We start from the raw sequence: 20,497 nt of genomic DNA, 5'->3' as shown, positions 1-20,497 counted from the left end.
AGTCTGTGGGGAAGGCTTTGCCCTGGAGGAGATGGGAATGGGGGGGGGGGGGTTGGGGGGAAGGTGAGGGGGACGGGAGGGGGGGAGAACAAGGGAATCCGTGGCTGATATGTAGAACTGAATTGTATTGCAAAATAAATTAATAAAAAAAAAAAAAAAAAGAAAAAAAAAAAAAAAAAAAAGGAAACTGTTTTAGAATCTTCTCATTTGAGTAACAATCTTAACTACAAAAATCCAGGAATCTTAACTGAGCACATGATGGTGTCCTGTCATCATTCTAAATTTTAAACAAATACTCTCGCTTTGGTATTTTATCTAGATCTAAGTAATCCAGATAAGATGTATCTTTCTCAAATAACAGAAGCACTGAAAACCTTAAATTGGCTTATTTTTCTTGGTTTAAATTATCATACTTGCTAGCTGCTCTAAACTATCAACGTTAAGTTGGTGGAGTGTACACTTATGCAGAAGACCTTGGATTACCAGCATGATGATAAGAAAACAGTGTGGCACACGCCTTGAATCCCAGCAGAGGCAGGCAGATCTCTGAGTTGGAGACCAGCCTGGTCTATAGAGCAAGTTCCAGGACAGCCAGGGCTACACAAAGAAACACTGTCTTGAAAAACAAAAACAACAAAAAAGAGGAAGAAATTATCTTTTCTAAGCATTTAAGTATTGTGATATGTTTTTAGGAAATTGAATTAGCATTGAGCCTTATAACCTTGGAAACATCACTGAAACAGTCCCTAAATTTGTTTTTGCATCTGTGGATTTTTAATTTATTTCATCATTATGGTGAATTAAATCATATAATCTTTAAAGGAATTGGGGATATATACTTCATTGATTTGCACATTCATTTTCTCACATTTAGTATGGGTGTGCATTTATATTCAATGATAACTGGACATTTTATCATAGATTACCTGACACTAAGGAGAAAATATCAGCTAAAGTGGCTGGCTAATGTTTAGATCTGATGAAGCATAGGGACTGGCCCCCTCTCCTTCTGTGTTATGTACCCTTTCTATTCCCATCCTGCTACAAGATACTGTTTAACCAAGATTTATGTGCATTGTTTATGTATGTGTTACATCTATGAAGCCTCATGTCCAGTCCTCATCATCATTAACTGACTTAGCTTTCAAACCTCTAGAAAATACAATATATCTCTTTTATTTTGCTTTCAATCAACTTGTATAGTTCTCATATATATGCAATTATAATCAGTATTTAATATCCACTTATCCATGCTAATTTTGCTTTTACTATACCCTGAAAACTTCAATAATGTGCCAGGCAATGGTAGCACATACCTTTAATCCCAGCATTAGAGAGGCAGATCTCTGTGAGTTCAAGCAAGATCCAGGATAGGCACCAAAACAACATAGAAACCTTGTCTCAAAAAAACAAAAAACTTCAATAATGTTTGATTATTTTGATGGGAATGCTAAGGAATAGAAAACTTGTTGAACTACAAAGCTCTCTTTGCACCACCATTTTCTATCAAAACGAATGCTGCTTACCTCACGGGACCTTCCTGTTGTATAAGCCAAGTAGCCTCTAACAACCTCATGAGACCTTCCCACAGCTAATGAGCCCTACTCTTGTGGTAGCAAGGCTGGACCTTTCCTCAGTTATCTTACCATCATTGTTTTGAAAGACCAAAAGGGAGACTTTTCTGTGCACCAATGCAATGGCAAATAAAACGGTCTTATGGCATTTCCCTTTTCTCAGGGGTGGGGAGACATTTGTGGGCTATGACAACAGAGTCTGTGTTTATTCCTTCTCGTTTTAATTTTTCTCACAGGTTAAAGACTTCATCAACTCTGAGCTCCTAGCACAATTATATTCTTCAGAGGACCAAAACACTCTGATGGAAGAGTCTGCTGAGCAGGCTCAGCGTCGGGATGAGATGCTCCGAATGTACCAAGCCTTGAAAGAAGCCCTTGTGATCATTGGTGACATCAACACGGCCACTGTGTCAACCCCAGCCCCACCTCCAGTAGATGACTCCTGGCTCCAACATTCCCGCAGGTAGGGAGGGAGCTCCACAGCACCTGAGCTCTGCTGAGCTTGTCCACTCTCCGTTTCTGAGGATGCTTTCCCAAGCCAATATGGATCCAAAAGCAAAAGGGAAAAGTTCAGGAGGGGTCAAAGTGCATCAACTCTCTTCAGGAAGAAGCTTCATGAATCCTGACAGTGAAACTTGATCGTCTGTCTTAGTTAGGGTTTCTATTGCTGTGAAGAGACACCATGACCACGGCAACTCTTATAAAGGAAAACATTTTACTGAGGTGGCTACTTACAGTTGAGAGGTTCAGTCCATTATGAACTCTGCGGGGAGCATGGCAGTGTGCAGGCAGACATGATGCTGGCTACATCTTGATCATAAGGCAACCGGAAATGGTTTGTCTGTCACACTGAGGGAAGCTGGAGCAAAAGAGACCTCAAAGTCCACCCCCACAGTGACACACTTCCTCCAACAAGGCCATACCACCTAATAGTGCCACTCCTTTTGGGGGCCATTTTCTTTCAAACTACCACACAGTCATTAAAAGAGTAAAATAATGTTGAGTTTCCCCAAATGGAAAGATAAGCTTAAAAGAAGGGAGAGTATAGGGTATGAGACTGTATATATGTGTGAATTCACATACCTATATGTTTAAAAGAAACACCAGCAACTGCTATTGATTGTCTCCAGAAAGTGAGGAAGGAGACCAAAATCTCAGCATTTATCCTTTTATGTACATGGACATCTTATAACACATATCTAAGTTATATAGCCAAAAATAAATTAATTTTAAAAAGCAACCAGGAAATTACAAAACTGTTTTTAAAAAGATTAATTAAAAATGAAGGAAGAGTGCATAAATTAAAACTTTGTCTCTTTTCTCAGGTCACCTCCTCCAAGCCCCACCACCCAAAGGCGGCCAACTCTAAGTGCTCCCCTCACGAGGCCCACATCTGGCCGTGGACCAGCCCCTGCCATTCCCTCTCCAGGTCCCCATTCTGGGGCTCCCCCAGTCCCATTCCGCCCTGGCCCATTACCTCCTTTTCCCAACAGCAGTGACTCCTTCGGAACCCCTCCGCAAGTTCCTTCCAGGCCCACGAGGGCACCCCCCAGTGTTCCAAGGTAAGCAAGCTAAGCTGTGCTGCAGAAGCTCCCCAAGGTCCTCCTTGGTTCTTTTCTCGGTGTAACAGACAACATTTGGAAAAAACAAAAAACTTTGAAAACATCTTACTCTACAGGTTTGCGATTTTCATACTGGTGGTCGGGGCAGTGAGCACAAGACAAAATTATGGTGCCTAAGCCTGTTAAAATACCCTGTGTGATCATCGCATCCTCTCATTTACCAACTGGCACAGATTCGAATGTCTCATTTTTGAGACCAAAGCAAATGGGACCCAGTAAATGGCATTTTACTAGCCGGGTAGTAGAGCCTGACCCAGGGCTTTGAAAGAAACAGCTGTGACTGGGTAGTGGCAAGCTGTGTGTAGGTCATGAGGGGTGCATGGGCTAAGATCTTGCCTTCTCCATTACCCAAAGAAATCTAGAAAACCGTTGACTGAAGGAACTTTATCCATCTGCCCTCTGCACTGTGACTCCAATATCACAAACTTTAATGTAAACTAAGTATAGTCTAGCCAATTAATCTGCAATTGTTTTAAAATCTGCAGAGATTGTAATGTAGACCTGAGGATTATGTATCAGATAGACTGCTGTGCAATGGGATCACTGTGACAATTCTAAGCAGATTTTCTGGTCTAGTTATCAAACAACATAAACTAATCAGAAATGGAACCTGAAGCATACTGAGTTAAAGCTATATTCTTCCCTTCATCTATACAGTTCTTTCTGACACTGTTAAAGGATATAAGGTATTATGGAGTTTTACCCCACAAAATCAGAGAATGTAAAGACAAAATTATCCCATGCATGAAGTTAATTCAGAGAGTTAGAATATTCACATGCCCCATTAAGCAAAGCCTGACTACATCTGTCACACATAGTACTGTCTACCACCCATAATGCACCTTTATGACTGTGGTGCTTGGATTTTGGTCCTTGAGGTTTTAGGGGTGATGGACAGAGGAAAGAGAACCCCAAACTGGTAGACAAAGAGTATGCAAGAAAAACTTGGCTTTGAAGTCATAAGATCTGGGTGACTCATTCACCTCCAAGATATAAGTTCCTTACCTAGGAAACAAAGAAAATGGTAGTATTGTTCAGATCTTGAGATGAGACAATGCTGTTAGACTTCTGATTTATCTGAAACTGAGCTAAATTTCTAGTAATATCTATTTTGCTCTTAATATAAGTGTTGTCCTAAAAGCTTCACATATACCCTTTTTATCTAAGGTTCATGAAACCAATAAAATAGACTATTATTTACATTTTACAGATAGACAATAAGGTAAAATAGCTTGCCCAGTGCCACTCCACCAGGTTCTAAGCCCCAGCAGTCTGACTTGAGAGCCCAGGTTCAACCACCACAGGAGGGGCTGGCACCAGGGGCCCTCAGGGTCTGACATTTCTGTTATGGCGGCTCTCCTGTGCGTTGAGGATGATTAACAGCATCCCTGGCCTCCAGTCACTAGCTGTCAGTTGTATCCTCCTCCAAGTTGTGACCACTGAAAATACAGACAGGCTGCTGTCCCTCAGGGAAGTAAAGCCCTACTCTACTTGTCAACCACTGCTCCGCAGTGCTCAGAAGAATTTCCTTTCCACATCAAAAACGTGCATTTCAACATTGAATGTTGCTACAAGCAAGATCAAGTTTATTGTTTTAGAAAACCTCAAATTGACTGGGAAAGTGTCTGCTGCTGTGCCAGGATGGTATGGGGGCTGTGAGGAAAAACAGGGGTGGTGGGGTGGGGGAGTGGGAAGGCAGAGTCCTGAGGGAGCCTGGAACTCTGCTGTTTTGTCTGTTTTGCTGTGAGAAGGAGCCAGAGGGACCTGTGGCGGTACCTCACTCAAGAATGAGTGTGCAAGTCTTGCCTGCCTGCTTGACGGCTTTTCTTCTTGGTTTCCAATAAGCTAGCTCGCCAGTGCTCTTCAGAAACATCAGCTTCGGATGCTAAACTGATCTGTTAAACAGGGTGGAGTTAGCTTTGGTATTTTTGAGCTTGCACGCAGGCAGAAGGGTGGGAGTCCCTAAGTCATTCTGAATTGCCAGGAAGAGGGAGCCACCAGGTTTAAGGAGACCTCGCTCATCGGGGAATTTGTAGGACAACAGTTGAGCTATTCAAAATTTTTAGAATGCTCTCAAGTTAAAGCCAGACTTAACTTGAGCTGGCTTTGTGTACCACCCCAAATTTAAAACAGAAATGGGGAGTTTGAATTGAAAGGGAGAAAGCTGATTGTTTTGTGCTGAGCCCTCAAGATTGAGGGCCAGCAAAGCAGGCTGGGAGGGAATCCCTGTGGTGGGAGTCACCTGAGCAGAGCTGGAGGCCGGTCAGGGTCCCGACGCCTATTAAAGTCTTGCTTTAGATGGAAGATTCTGAACACCCGTCTGTTTTTAATAAAAGCCAGAGCAGGAATCCTACCAAATGCAAGCCAGAAATGGGGTTTAAGATTTCAAAAAAAGAAAGAAAGAAAAGAAAGAGAAAGGAAAACAGAAAGGAAGGGAGAAAATGAAGAACGCTCTTATTAAAACACCTTGCACTAGTGTTTATATATTCTCTTCCTTCTGTAATTTGCTTCTATTTTCTCTTAAAAAAAAAAATCGAGATGCCCCCTATCCATCATCTCCAGGAAAAAAATAAAATAAAAAGTGCTTTTCAAGGAGAAAATCTGGTTCCACCCATCCTCAAAGTTCTTTGCCTTTCTTAAGGGACCTTCCTCTTTTTTAAACCTGAAACCAGAAACTCACAACACAACAACACAGCACAAAAGGTAACCCTCTGGGCTCCCTGCTGGCCTTTAATATTACAAAGGCAATAACTGAACTTCTAGAGGCAAAAGATTCAGCCGCCCTAGCTTGTGCCTGGGCAGTTTTCCTCCTGATATTTTGAATGAATTGGCAACTGGTGATGGTGACTTTTATTTTCACCCTATCCCAAGGTCATCCAAAGCCTTTGATGGCTCAGGAATCTTGAATCCACTGTCTTTGTACCCAGCATCTTTCCTGTATATTTCCATTTCAATATAAAGGAAGAGGCGGAGGGCAAGGTGGTGGAGTCATTTTTGGCTCAGCTTCTCGAGCTGTTCTGGTTTCTGTGTTTGGAGCCTTTTGGTGGGAGAGCAGGAAATACTGCAAACGGCATGCCTGCTTTAATTAATTCCACCTGAACTGGGGAGCATCTCAGAGAGACCCACTAGCACGGATGCTTCTGTCATTAGTAAGCTGAGTGTACACAAATCTTCAGGACATTTTTCTAGGGCTTGACTCTCTCCATTCAAGTTCTCTGATGGGACAAAACCCTGTTTGAAAATCCACACCAGCCACGGCTTTGTTTCGAAGGCTGGTCTCAAGCAGACAGCACCAGCTCTTTAGAGCACCAGTTCTTTTAATTGCAGGTCCCAATCATCATCATCAGACACCAACTCCAGAGTTAGCATAGCTATTTCCAGTTACTGCTTCTTAAAATTAGTTAATTGGAAATTACAGCCTTTGACATTAACAGGATAAATTAGCTGAATCCGAGTGTGCGTTTCCTGGCACCAGCTAACTCTGGCACCATTTCACTCATTTGTCATCTCCCCTTCCCTTGGAGAAAGCTGTTTTGCAAGAGTCAAAAGGGATAAGGGTGAGAGGAAGGGTCTCCAGTCAAGGAAGAACAGACTTCATTTACCTCATCACTCAATCTTCCCCTTTAGAAAAGTTGAACTAGAGACATACTTTCTTTAACCCACCATCATTCACCATCTCTGATGGTTTCTTTTGAAAAATGGCCAAGCCTGGTCCAGTTCCATTTGGTTTTGACTTCAGCTCACCTAGGTGACGGAAATCCAGACATGGTCCTTTGTGAGTCCCACGACAAAGACAAAGCCCCCACAGTATGTGGGCAACTCCAGGGCAGCATCAAGATTTGCCCAGAGTTTGTCACTGATGTCTTCTATGGTTTCCTTGACTTAAGATAGCACACAGAGAAGCCCCACATTTCAGCAGCCTTAGGACTAAATCAGTTATGTAGAAAGATGTATAAACTCCTTTCCAAAGACATGACAGATACCCTCATATTACAAAAGTTAAGGCCAATTGGTTTTCATCATAATGTAGTTTTAAATGTTTGATCTCTATGGTCTGCATTGTCTAACCCTAATACCAATTCTTTCATTCATTATATTTGTTGTTATACATAACAGTTAATACAACATCCCTTTTATTTCGGGTTTTTGTGAGCCAGTCCCCTACTTTTCAAGCCAGGACAAACCACAAACCCATCATTCTTATATCTTTGCCTCTCCCACATCAAGGTTTGGTACCATGAAGGAGGAAGCTGCCGAGCCTTGAAGTCGTGGGGCTCAGCGTACATGGAAATTAAGCAACCCGTGTGACTAACCTGGTGTCATTCCCCTGCGGTCACACATGGAAACTTCCTGACTTACCCCCTCTTCTCCTGAACAGCCCTCTAAAACTGATGTTTTTAGCAGCCAAGTGTCATTTAGACAAAGGATGAAATCACCTTGTGATTTGTGATGTCAGCTGTGAGTTTTCTGTTCTCCCCACTAGCCTTCCTCAAAGAAAAAATAAAAACTATAATCAGATATTCTGATTTGTCAGGGAGCTGGGGTTTTTTTTCTTTTTAGCAACTAGATTTAAAAGTTTAAAAAATCCACATTATTCAAAAATATAACTGCTAAGAGCAGAACTTTGAGTTGTTATAACAAATTCTTATTTTCAAGGCATTTTGTGAGGCAAACATATAAAAAATTTGGTACTGAAGCCTCCAAATGTAATTAATAATTTGCTGCAGGTTCAACATGAATTGTCATGATGAGCTCATGGTACTTTAATGAAGCTAAAATTTCACTGTTCACTTTAAGAAAACATCCACTTTTATTTAAGGCCCTCTGTTATATACACCGCCAAAAGCTCATTCTGTTTACATGATGATTCTTATTCCAGTGTACTGTTTCAATTCTTATGGCGACATCCTGTTTTGCTGTAATGAAGCAATGGTTAATGTCAAAGGTTTTCACTCTTCAGGTCCTGTTTTCAATATGGTTTAAGTGAAAGTCAGATTATCTTAGCAGTTTCCTCCTTGGGTCTAGCAAAGTAGTCTATTTTCCACAGACGTTTCCATCCTACCACAGATCAGATGATTGGCAGTCTCTTTAGGGGAGGCCCATGTATACCACATTAAGTGTCCCACAGGTCAGAATTTGTGAACTTTGTGGAAGTGTCTAGGTAGACATCCGTTGGCCTGTCTGCTTTCCTTGTGCCCCTTATCTTTTCCACATAGCCTATGTTGCAGGAAAGCAAAAGCAAAAAAAAAAAAAAAAAAAAAAAAAAAAAAAAAAAAAAAAAAAAAAAAGGGGAAATAAGACTTACCTAATGCAAACCACAAATAACACAAATGCAGACGGGAGACAGCTCACCCTACCCTAAGCTGCTGTTGGCCCAGCAGCGGTGACTGGCATTCAGCTAAGCAAACACAACTGCTCCCATGGCTCACGTCAATAACAAACAGCTCTAAGTCACTAAGCTCAGTCACTGCAGCACAAGCCCTTTCGCATTTCAGGGTGCCCAGTTCTGCCCTGGGTTTCACCCGATTGATAGAGGAAGGCAGCCAAGACAAGAGTCTGGTAAAGGAGGCGCTGGCCAGGGAGAATGCTCGGCTGAGGAGGAGGATTTTTCCTGTGGCTAGTCAGCAGCACTGTCACCAGCTGGAATCTGCTGAACGTTCCGAGATACAAGTTGAAGTCAGCTCAGAAAAAGGGGAGAAACACCCCACCCAGCGTAAGCAGACACGCCAGACTTAGGGGTGCACACAAGCCAGTTAGGATTCGAGTTTCATCGACATGTTCTTTCATTCCCCTCACTGTAAGAAAAGGATGGTTTTCAAGAAACCTTCACACTCAGACACTCCTGAACAGATAGTTTCCAAAGGCTTCAGAAACCCGTGATGTATGATTCGTGGCTCTTTCATGTCTATCTTTTAGCCAGGCAGCAAACTACGAGAACAGGCTTTCTTGGGGTTGTTTTTTTTTTCTTTTTTTTCTTTTCCTCCAACTCAGCAGCTACTATGAGAGATTAAAAGTGAGATTTAGACAAACCTTGCAAGACAGCCAGGAAATTAAAGATGAAAATGTAAATGCAGCATCTTGCTCTAAGGACGTCCCCGGGACACCTAGCTCCAGCAGTATAAGAAAGGAGGTGAGGACTTAGCTGAGGGTTTGATGGCCTCGCCTGCTTGTCATGCTTTTATTGCTGCTTAAACATAGAATTTTAAAGTGTCTGACACTGGAATTCCTTAGCTTACTCATGCCAACATATTGTAAGCATTGTCTGGGGGGGACCCTCTGAATCTAAACACATATTTACACCCTTTAGTTGCCAAATGGACTCCATCTGGCTCACCGATGTTGTTGCCAAAGGGATATTACACTTTTGGTCAGGCTAGAATTTTCAGTGCCAGAGTAGGGGTTTCTGGGAAGGCTCTGGGTCTGAGAGACACTACACGTTTGTAGATGCCACAGTACTTGAGTATTTGTATGTTTGGATCACATGGCAACTCTAACCCAAAACAGAATTCCAATACAGGACAATGTCAAAAGCCACAAGGTTTTCAGGAACCCTCTCCATGGCATGGCTCATTCTTCACATCTGGCTGCTCTTCAGGCATCAGAGCCACATGATAGGCAAAACCACAAATACCAAATGCTCCAATTTCTTCTTTTTAACCATTCCCATAAGCACTGAGAAATATCCACTCTTGTTTTTCAGTCAAAATAATCAGTTCACACGAATCACATGAACTCATTCTGTCCACAGGCCCGGGCGGGGGGGGGGGGCGGGGGAGGGGGTGGCAGGCGTGGGGAGTAGTGAAAATGGTAATTAGCCAAATTCTCCATGTCTCAGCATCAGTGTGGCAGGGCACAGCCTCTTGATTTCAGTTACTCAGAAAGAGGAAATTGCCCATACAGGGATGATCTAAACACCAGAAAAATGAGACAAGGTATGATAATGCTCCTCACTGTCCTTACAGGAACCCCATAAATGTACAGGTAACTATGAGATTCATCAATAAGCACCATCCTTTCCCTGTTTCTTTGATGGGAAGGCTGGTATAGAAACAGAGAGAGAAGAAAATAAAGACTAAATCATCATAGATACTGGACCACAAACATATTCAAACTTCGATGGAAAATTTGAAAACTAAGAGAAGCTAAAATAAAGGTGGACATGACAGCATATACCTATAGCCCCATAACTGGGAGGCTGAGGCAGAAGGATCATGAGTTTGAAGCCAACCTGGGTTACACAGTGAGTTCAGGCCATCACAAGCTATATAGTAAGATGTTCTCTCATCTCTACCACACTCCCTCCAAAAAAGAAGGTGGGCAGTGTGAGAAGGCCTCAAGTAGCTTTCAGTTTAATCTGGGAAATGATCTTACTCTACAACCAAATATACCATTTGCCTCCACCATGTAAACACTTGCATTTGGGTTTAGATATTTGGAAGCAACGTAGTCTAGATATATCCCCTTCATCTGCATACTTCAATATAACACCAATATATATCATTTGCAAGTACTTGTGATTATTGCATATTTCATCTAGCATGCAATAATCTCTTGTGGCAGGAAGAGAGGAGAAAGCCTACTTTGGCTATTTTGTTTTCTTTTCCACTCTTTTCTCGAACTTACTATGTGGCCACCTCTAGCCTTGAATTCCTAATCTTCCTGCCTCCATCTCCCAAGTGTTCAGATTATAGGAGTGCACCATATAATACCCAGTAAGAAGGACATTAAAGGCATTTTGTAATACTTTGGGTAGTTTGCTTGACAATAGATACTTTTATAAGATGCATTCTGGACCATGTGTATTTCCTTAAGTTCACAATGTGATTATTCTCAAAGCTAATTTTAAGACTGAATGAAAATTTCCCTTTAAGTGTCATGCCCCAGGACCTACACCACAAGGCATTCCTACTCTCTGCTACTACAATTGCATTCACAAGGAAAAGCTGCAAAAACTCAGCCAAATATCCACTGGTTTTTTAAAAACACTCCCTATAGTGTCAGAAACTATTTTAATAACTAAAATAATAAACCTTCATGTGAGGCAAGTTCTACAGTATCTTAATTATTGGCTTCTGGGGTGAAAAATTAAGGAAACATTAGTGAATGTGTTAACTAGACAAAGCATGGCAGGAATTTCCCTCCACTTACCTAAGACTGAAAGCAAAATAAAATCCATGCTCTGTATGTAAACCACCGGCATGAGAGCCAACTTCAAATTGTAGAACTACCAATAAATAACAGCGCTCAGAAAAAATCCCTGTAACTCATCAGGAGCCTTCAATTAACAATAGTGAAATGCTCTATGGTTCAGTTCAGGAATCTGTAATGAGTGGATGTTGATATAATTGTTTGTCTATGATGTACAGTGGTTAGTGTTCTGCACTGCATATAGTGTTTAGTGTTCTGCCCTGCAATGTAATTGTTTATATTGCCTTAATATTTCCAATACTCTAAATGACTCTATTAACATCTTAATATTTAATACTTGAAAGCTAGTCTGAATCTTTAGCTTTAAAAGTTCATGATTTTTGAACACACACATTGAGCTGAGGCTTTTTTCTTCCAATTACGCTCTCACAGCTTTCACTCTGTTTTTAACTCAAGGCCTTTTTCTCCATGAGTCTATTTGGTACATACTCTTAATTCATAGTCTTCTAGGTGAGGGGACAGTACATGGGGACACTCATGCCAGTGCAACTTACCAGTCCTACTCTATTGTTCCCAAGTCCCCTTCCCTGCAGAATGGGGAATTTTGGTAAAATAGTCTAGAGAGACCCCAAGGTATCTTTGCAAGTTACAAGTGCTTCATGGTCTCCGGAGCCTGTTTGCAGTTTTCGTTTGAAATGATATTTTTGTCATAGGAATTTGCATATTTTACTTTTTCCCCTGCAGAATCTATACCATCAGTTAAAATGAAAGCACATCTTCCAATGTAATCCCGTGAGAGTAGGGTGGTAGCGCTGTTGTCTCTCATACAGAAGACAGTGTCGAATTGGAAAAACAAGGCTTAGGAACATCCCTCCTTACTGCAAATCCCTTGCAGCCCCCCTCTCCTTTATTCATCCCTGCTCTGATTTCCTTTGTCATTCTGGCCCTACGCATCATTATATAGAACAGTCTTCCGCTAGTTACTTATGGTGGACACCTGCCTTCTAGCTGTGCTTGGCAGGCCAGCAGGATGAGGTAATAATCAGAAGAGAATGTTCTGGTTCTTTAGCCGCATCCACGTACAATTTTACTCAAAACAGCTCTCTGCGGGTGAGAACAGAGCGGTTTTGAGATCCCTCTGTCTAACATTCTGTAGGAACCTGGAAGAAGAAAACTGTAAACTTTTTTGATCCTTCTAGAATAATGGAAACATAAATGATAGCTACCTTGGCCCATCCTTTCAAAACTGTTTACACACAGATGTGCATGGAAATGAGACCCTCACATTTATAAACATTTTGGCTCTATTTTCTCCAAGTCCAGCCGTCATCTTAAGCACTTCTCCATGTGGCTGTACAGCACTGTTTTCCTAAGAGCATATTTTGTGAAGGATTTCTCCAGGGCGATGGCAGTCTTTGTAAGACAGATTCCTGAAGGACATATGGTTTCCATAGATTTTCTGTCTAGACTGGCTTTATTTAGTGACTCTTGGTCTGAGTTGGTCTAGTTAAAGTTTCTGCAGGAGCTTGTATAAAAATTTTTAGATGTGGGCATACCATCAAGGTGTAAAACAAAAACTTTGACTTCATATTGGCAAGAGAATAGAAGGGATCACTGAACATTTTTCTTTAGGTTAAGTTGTTCTGATCATGTTGAACGTCCACTTACCCATTCCATCCCCACCCACTGTCCAGAATGGAGACTAACTCTTAGTCTGATTACTGCTAAGTTCACACCCCCCTCGCTGTTTTCCTGAGAAAATTCTTTGTGTTGCCTTTGGGGGGTGTGTGTGTGTTTGAAAGCTCTAATTCTTTCTTTACATGGCCCAGGGGACCTATGATTTCTTGCCCTTTTAGCACCAATTTTTTACAAACACAGCATTTTTCTGACTTGAAGGAAAAAAAACCCAACAAGCCACTGAGTAAGGGACACAACCATTTGGCATTTCAGTAGCTCCTTCAACCAACAATGAAAATTCTGTTTTAAAATGTGGTTTCTGAGCCAGTGTTCAAGGCTGCTCTAGAAACAATAAGATCCTTTCAGAAGGAAAGAATAACTTCTCAGCTTGCCCAGAAGTCAGCTTTGCTCTCTTTTGTGAGAGCCTCAGCCCTGTTTAACTGCTTCACAGCAACAGGCTCATGGAAAGGAAAGACTGTGGGACACTCTGCACACACACACACAAAATGCTGTCACTTGCCCTCTCACTGAGCATTTAATTGGTCTTCTTCACATATTTGTTCACTGACATGGCAGCTCACAAGATACAATGCCTCTCTGTTTTTCTGTTTTAATTTTTTTCTTTTGTTTTTAAATTTTGAACTCTAAGGCATATTAGAGCTCCCCCTGCTGGACTTTTTAAGAACACTATTGAGTAGGCCATGGGTACATGGCAATTCTTTGTCTCCATTTTTGCCACTCAAAGGGCAAGAAAAGTACTGTGTGGCGCATTTAAAACTGGCCTTTTGACTCACCAGGTGTCACCAGGCAAGAGTAAAACATTGGTGCATCCTGGTCTTTTCTAAATCTTCAGATTTAGATTTATTTTGTTACAGTAAAGCAAATTTTCAAAAATAATTGGCCTGCTCACCTTTCCAATTACCCAGTTACCTTCTCTGAACTAAGGCCCCAAGCCCTATCCCTATGCCTGAAAGACATCCAAGGTCTTGCTCATCTTTCCTAAAGCAGAAGTGAGTTTACTGTCTCATCCAGAGGTGCAGATCGCTGTGTTTTTCCTCCCTCCTCCTGCTTTTTCTTTTCCATGACTTCTAATACCAGGGGACGGCACATCCTGGAAGTGGAAACTTCCCATAGCTGCTTCTGGGTACCTACTTCAGAACCTCTCTTCCTTCCTCCAGATGGCAAAATCAGATCCTCCCTCTCCTGGATCCTGAGGTAGGAGGGAGGTGAGGACCAGGAAAAGAAAGGGCAGAAAAGAAGGAGTATGGGGAAGGTTCTTACTCCTTTACTATTAATGGGAATGGGTTCTATGGAGCAGAGTCCTGGGAAGTCTCTTTCTAGGGGAGAAAAAGAAGGGGAGGGCGGGAGAGAGAGAAGAAGGACTGTAAGGAAGAAGGAGAAAGAGGAGGAAAGGAGGAAGGAAATTCACTGAGGAATGCCACCTGACTTAATTCAATAGCCATATGCTGTAAATGTCCAGAAAACCAGATCCTACCTCTGTTTTCTCAGGCTATGTTCTTATGTCTGCCTCTCTCCATCTTCTTTAGCCCCTGCTTCCTCTCAACTTACCTGTTGTTAACGATATAGCACAGAGGCCAACAGAGAAAACATAGTATCACAGCTAGTCTTTTAAACATCGTCGTCGTTTCCTACACCTAAACATCCTCTAAGCGCTCGAAGTTGTTTCGTCCCTTTATTGGGATGTGGAGCAAAACAAGTGCCTTGATACTTGTGCTAAAGGATGGATACCTTTCCTGGCTTCCTTTCCTCTACAGACACCCATTCCTATTCCTGAAACACCAGACCCTCAACTTTCCCTATGCTCTAGAAGTCCTTTTCTTATATACATACACACACACACACTCTCTCTCCCTAAGCTAAGACTCCAAGTGCCCCTTCCACTCTGCTAGCACAGCTCTATGTGAACACTTATCTGCTGCTGTCATTGCTAACCTGGCTCTGTCCTAACAAGAAAGCCCTCCAGACAGTGATGATCTTTGTTTGCATATCTTGTCACAATAGCGCCTTGTGTACACACAGGGAAAGAAAGAATGCAAATGATTAACCTGCAATGCTTAATCAAAATTTGCTTTGGAGGCTGCCCCCCCCACAGTCTATTCTTTAAATAAATTTATTTATTTACTTTACATCCTAGTCAGTTTCCCCTCCCTCTTCTCCCAGTCCTCGTCCACCCCCACCCCACTCTTTTCCCACCCACCAATCCACTCTTCCTGTTTCTGCTTATCATGAATATCAACAAAACATGGCATATCAAGTTGTGGTAAGACCTAGCACCTCCCCATGACCCAGTATGAGGAGTAGGGCCACACAATGTATTTTACAAACCAATATAAATACTTTCTTTCAGTAAGTCTACTGAAATAATCTGAGTCAATGTTGTTGTAAAATCTTTTTCCTCATCTTCAACTGAGACAGAGTTAATGTGAATGAGTCATTGAAAAGCTGGGTTGCTTTTGTTGTTGTTGTAGGCATATCACATCATACCTGTTAGGGAAACCTAAATCTGATCTATAGAGCAATCTAAATAAACTTTCACAAAGTACATTTTATTTCTATTTACCTCAGAGACTAACTTATCAAGGTTAGTACATGCTTACATCACCAAATAAAGATTATAGACAATTTTGTCCTTATGTTATCATTTCAAGTCCCACAAGTTGATTCTTATTTTCCTAATGATACATTATATATATTATAAAATCAAGTGTTTATTCTTACAGGTGAACCATATGTCACCTCTTAGATGTAGTGAGTCACATTATCTTTAGGCATTTCAAATAGACAGCAAATTTTTTATACTTTCATACATCTACTACAAACTATTCTTGGACAACAATGAGCTTGGTGACATTCCTTAAGCCACAAGAGGCAAAAATATGCCAGAGAGTAAGTACCCTGAGCATTGTTTATAATAAAACTATAAAATTTCTTCAATTTGGACAAAATCATGAGTATCACAGCATTTTTCTGAGTTTAGCCCAGCACCATCTAAATATGTAATACCTATTTTAAAATTTCCCCAAATAAGAACCCAAACTCAATACAATGTTGACACCTAAAACCCTGCATCCTGCAACTGCTCCCATAGAAGAAACGTTCAAAGGAGGATGTGAAGGCCTGTTGCCTTTCCATTTTACTCAAAGACGCGCTCCTTCCTGAGTTACACCCAGCTGCATCCCACTCACTCACTTTCACGATCTCCAAATTGTCACAGTGCCCCAAGCGAGTGCCATGGAATGCTATAGTAAAAAGTATAAGATGGGAGCTCACCCCATGGGAAGTTTAGAAGACTGTTCAGATGGAGGCTGCAGAGAAGTCTCCATTAGGAAAAAGTGCTTACCAGTGCAAGTACGAGAACCTGCTTTGGGATACCCGGCAACCACACTTCAAAACAAATTTCAAGAATGGTGGGTGTGTGTTGGGAATATAATTCCAGTGTTGGGAAAGGGGAGACAGGAGGATCTCTGGGACTTATTGGCCAGCTGGCCTAGCTAAATCCAGGAGCTCCTTGTCTAAAAAATTAAGGTGAAGAGTGATTGAGGAAGACTCCAACCCCTGGCCTCCCTAAACACACACACACACACACACACACACACACACACACACACACACACACCACCCCAAAGCTGATGAACAAGGCAGTCTGTCCTGGTGGAGTCTCCCTGAACCCATTAAGACTGGCCTCACATCATGAACACTCAAGGCCAGATAACAGAAAGAACAACAGATGGAATTAGACTTCTATTCTTAAAAGACAATAAAGTGAGAGAAGGAAACAAATGGTGGCTTCTCAACCTTATCAGTGAAGCCAGCTTCTGCCCAAAATGCCACCCACCCTGCATGAGCATCGGACTTTCTTACAAAAACTGCATTGTCCAAAATCCTGTAAACGGGCCATCCCTGCAGCCACAACTTCAAGTCTTACATCTTTCCCTTTGATTTGAAAGCAGAAACATGGCTCTTCTATCATAACCATAAACCGCCCACACACAACACAGTGTTTCAATAAATGTTAAATGATACAAGATGCTCCATTTCAATGTAATGGATTACTTAATGAAGCCCATCGCTTAACAAAGCAACTGAGGAAAATTTGGTACAAAACAAATAAGTTTGCCCCAAACAAACTGTCTTGTGAGGTGAATGTCTTTGGAAATGGGAATGGTTAGGAATCGGACCAATGAAATAAATTTGAACAGTAGACCTTACATACCTTCTTAGTGTTGAAGTTGGCACACATCTTAGTATTTGTCTGGTGTTTCTTTCTAGCAGTGTTTTACAATACAGTCTACTTTCCTTATTGTTTTAGAAATAAAATAATGTTCACTTCTTCCAAAGGAGTAAATGGGTCAAGACTCTTCCGGGTTTTTTAACTGCATGTATTGCACATATATGGATTTCTTTAATCTGAAACTGGACATATTCCAAAGATGTCTTAATCATTTTGAGTGAACATAATGGTATCTTAACCTTCCTTTTTTTTCTTCTGTCATTAATTCACCACACGGCTATGTGGAATTTTTTCAGTGTATGGCCCCAGGGCCATCCCTAATGACTGCACAAGGGAACAGGTTTTCCTAATTTATTCATTTGGAAAAAAAAAAGAAAGAAAGAAACCAATTTACTGTGAACCAAAGATCATGCTAAATCCTGGGGTATGGTAAACAAAATGAATGCCAGGCCTGACAGCTAGCAAAAATTTGTATCTACATAGTCTCCTCTCTGCCACTGCCCACTACTGTTCATCATTCACCACCACCACCACCCAAAGCCTGGTCCAAGGTTGAAGAGATTCATGAGAATCTGCTCTGCCACCCAAATATTCAGTTTTCTTTCCATCCTCCATTCCCACCATCGAAGTCTTCCTCTGGCACTCATTTAGTTTCTAGTCCCTTTTGGTCAGCATAGGTCTACATTCCCTTACCATTTGCAAACTTGGTATGTAGTATTTCAAATCACCGTTGCCCGTATTGTAACCACATTGTCCCATTTTCAAGCTTGTCAGAGTGTGTAGTCAGGTGACGAACTATAGAATTTCACCCCATTGTGCCACATTTAAGATGCAGTGCTACAGTAAAAACCACTTGCACGTTTGTCATAGTTCACTGGCCCTGCGGCTCAAGAGTAGAGTCCAAGCTTCTTAAAATTACACGACACAATGCCCTCCACATAGTAGTTGATGAACAATGCACAAATATATGCATAAGCCTGGCTCCACTCTCTGAGTTACAAATAAGAAAAACAAAGCCCACAGACATTCCATAAGAAAAAAAAACCACATAATTAAGCAATTATAGCTATACTTGATGTATTTTTAAACTTCTGCTCCAGGAATTTTTCTATATGAACATATTTTCTCAAATATAAGCCTCTAACTCCAAAGTGTTAGATACATACATGGCCACATGGGACCTGATCACCTTGACCTACCTAGCTTGGACTCCAATTGCAATGAATGTCTTGTTTAGGCACTTTTCATCACTCATTCATTTGTCCATTATTTAGCAAATATTTTTTCACTGCTCCTGAATCTCAGTGTAAAAAAATGCTGAATATACACATTAAAGCAACATGTGCATTCTCTGTTCTCCAGGAACTTTAAATGTATTGGGAGTTCAGGCAGTAAAGTGTTGGGGAGTGGCACATAAGAACAAGAGGGTCAGGAGATCTCAATTGCATTCCTTTCTCTCTGGGTTACAAGCCTCTGTCTAGCCTATAGTGTTCGCGTACAACAGTTTCCAATCTGCTCTTCTGTATCCTGAGTCTCACTGAATTCATAGCCTGACACCCCCCTAAACCTGCATATTATTACACCCTAGTAGAGTCTCCCCCCTTCAAGTCTAAATTCTGGCTATCAACTCCCATATTTCATAAATGTTTGATTACTAAAAACACATCTCCATAGGTTACATTATTTGTCAAACTCCTTGGAGATGAGACACTATTGTTTAGTACTATTCCAAACACCAAAGAACTGAATAATAAAATAATGCATAGGAAGAATCTCCAGCTCTCAATCCTACACACACATACAACATGGAGGGTGGTACAGAGATGCACAGTGGTTGAGAATACATATTGCCATTCCATAGGACCCAGGTTTTGTTCCCAATATCCACATCAGGTGGCTCACAACTAATAACTTCAGCTCTAAGAAATGCAACATTGAAGCAGCTATATCAGGAAGGGGAATGCAGGTCAGAAGGCCTACTTCACTGAGAAATGTCTAGAAAGATAAAAAGTCACTGAGAACAAAATTGCATGCAACACCACACTAAGCTCTGCATGACATAAATATAACCTCTCCATCAAAAGAGCCACTGGTGCAGGTTCAAGACTTGGGATGTAAGCTAAAAGGAATGTAGATGGTCGTCTCAAACACAGAAGAATATATTAACAAAAGAAAAATTGTTTTTCAATAGTCGTAGAAAGAAAATTGCTTTTTCCCAGTGGAGAACTGCCAAGAAGTTCGGGTGGTCACAGAACCTTTCTGCTAAAGGGCTTGTTCACTGAACAACTAGCTTTGATTATGTTTGTTCCTCTGCCAATAAGTATCTCTATGCATCCTTTCAAAAATCTAGTCACTACTGAATAGTAATACTAGTATAGGACATTAAATTAGAATGTACTGTTGTTTCCTAGCCAATTTTCAGGACTAGGAAAAAGGGACTCTCCATGACTTCATGCTAAAGTAGTCAACAGTCTCACTACTAAATCAATAAGTGGTCAGTGGTTTCACCACTAAATCAATAATGTCTCTTCTGCTCTGATTTCCCTTTGGCTTCAACCTTTATCTTACAGCTTGTGATTTTTGTTTTCTGTTTGTTACTTAATGACAGTTTGTCAGTGTCAATGCCTTTGCAATGACAGTACCAGCTCTAACCACTAGGAAACAGGGTGTGGTTTTGAGGCACCCCATCATTGTTCTCTTCAACTTTTCCAACTGTGGGGCTTCACCCCAGTAAACGGGTATCCAATCTGGTCAACTTAAGTATTTCCAGTTCAGAAACATGACTACAATTCTAAAAAGGGTCTTTTGAAAACAATCTCAGCTAGGATGATTAGTAAAATAATTTCCATTTAGGTCATGTGTTGAATTAGAGAATTATAAAAAACTATTCCCATGGTATCTGCGTATATGGCACACACAGAGGAAGCTCATTAACATAGTTATGATGTAAATGTATTCAAGGAATAAATACTATGACTTGATAATGTTGAACTTCTCAAGTACAATAATCATGTGGATGGCTTTCAGAAATGCCATGGCCATCAGATAGTGGCTAATATTACTACAAATCTTGATGAACCCTGCAGGACTCCAAACACAGCTGTCACTCATGCAACTTACATGGGTACTCACACCTAGCCTGTTCATAACCACTGCAGAAAACTCTAAAAGTCTCGATTTCTGATTTTCTATGGTCTGTGATTAGAAGCAAAATAAGAACTGGG

At 41.1% G+C, this 20,497-nt stretch overlaps 1 protein-coding gene across 7 annotated transcripts in view; it reads left to right on the top strand.

Moving 5' to 3' along the window:
• Dnm3 (dynamin 3) overlaps positions 1 to 20,497 on the top strand; it is a 498,900-nt gene that overhangs the window by 468,556 nt on the left and 9,847 nt on the right. For 5 of the 7 annotated variants that reach the window (XM_052737388.1, XM_052737385.1, XM_052737384.1 and 2 more), the window contains 2 exons: positions 1,811 to 2,037; positions 2,900 to 3,136. In XM_052737388.1, coding sequence (XP_052593348.1) covers positions 1,811 to 2,037; positions 2,900 to 3,136 — 464 coding nt within the window. Of the gene's footprint in view, positions 1 to 1,810; positions 2,038 to 2,899; positions 3,137 to 7,423; positions 8,389 to 20,497 lie in introns of those variants that run through there. The other 2 variants (XM_052737387.1, XM_052737390.1) reach the window with 2 other exon arrangements.

The sequence above is a fragment of the Peromyscus californicus genome, unplaced genomic scaffold, assembly GCF_007827085.1.
Source record: "Peromyscus californicus insignis strain IS unplaced genomic scaffold, ASM782708v3 Scaffold_14__1_contigs__length_90479793_seg_2, whole genome shotgun sequence".
NCBI lineage: Eukaryota > Metazoa > Chordata > Mammalia > Rodentia > Cricetidae > Peromyscus > Peromyscus californicus.
This window is presented reverse-complemented; position numbering and strand designations above follow the sequence as displayed.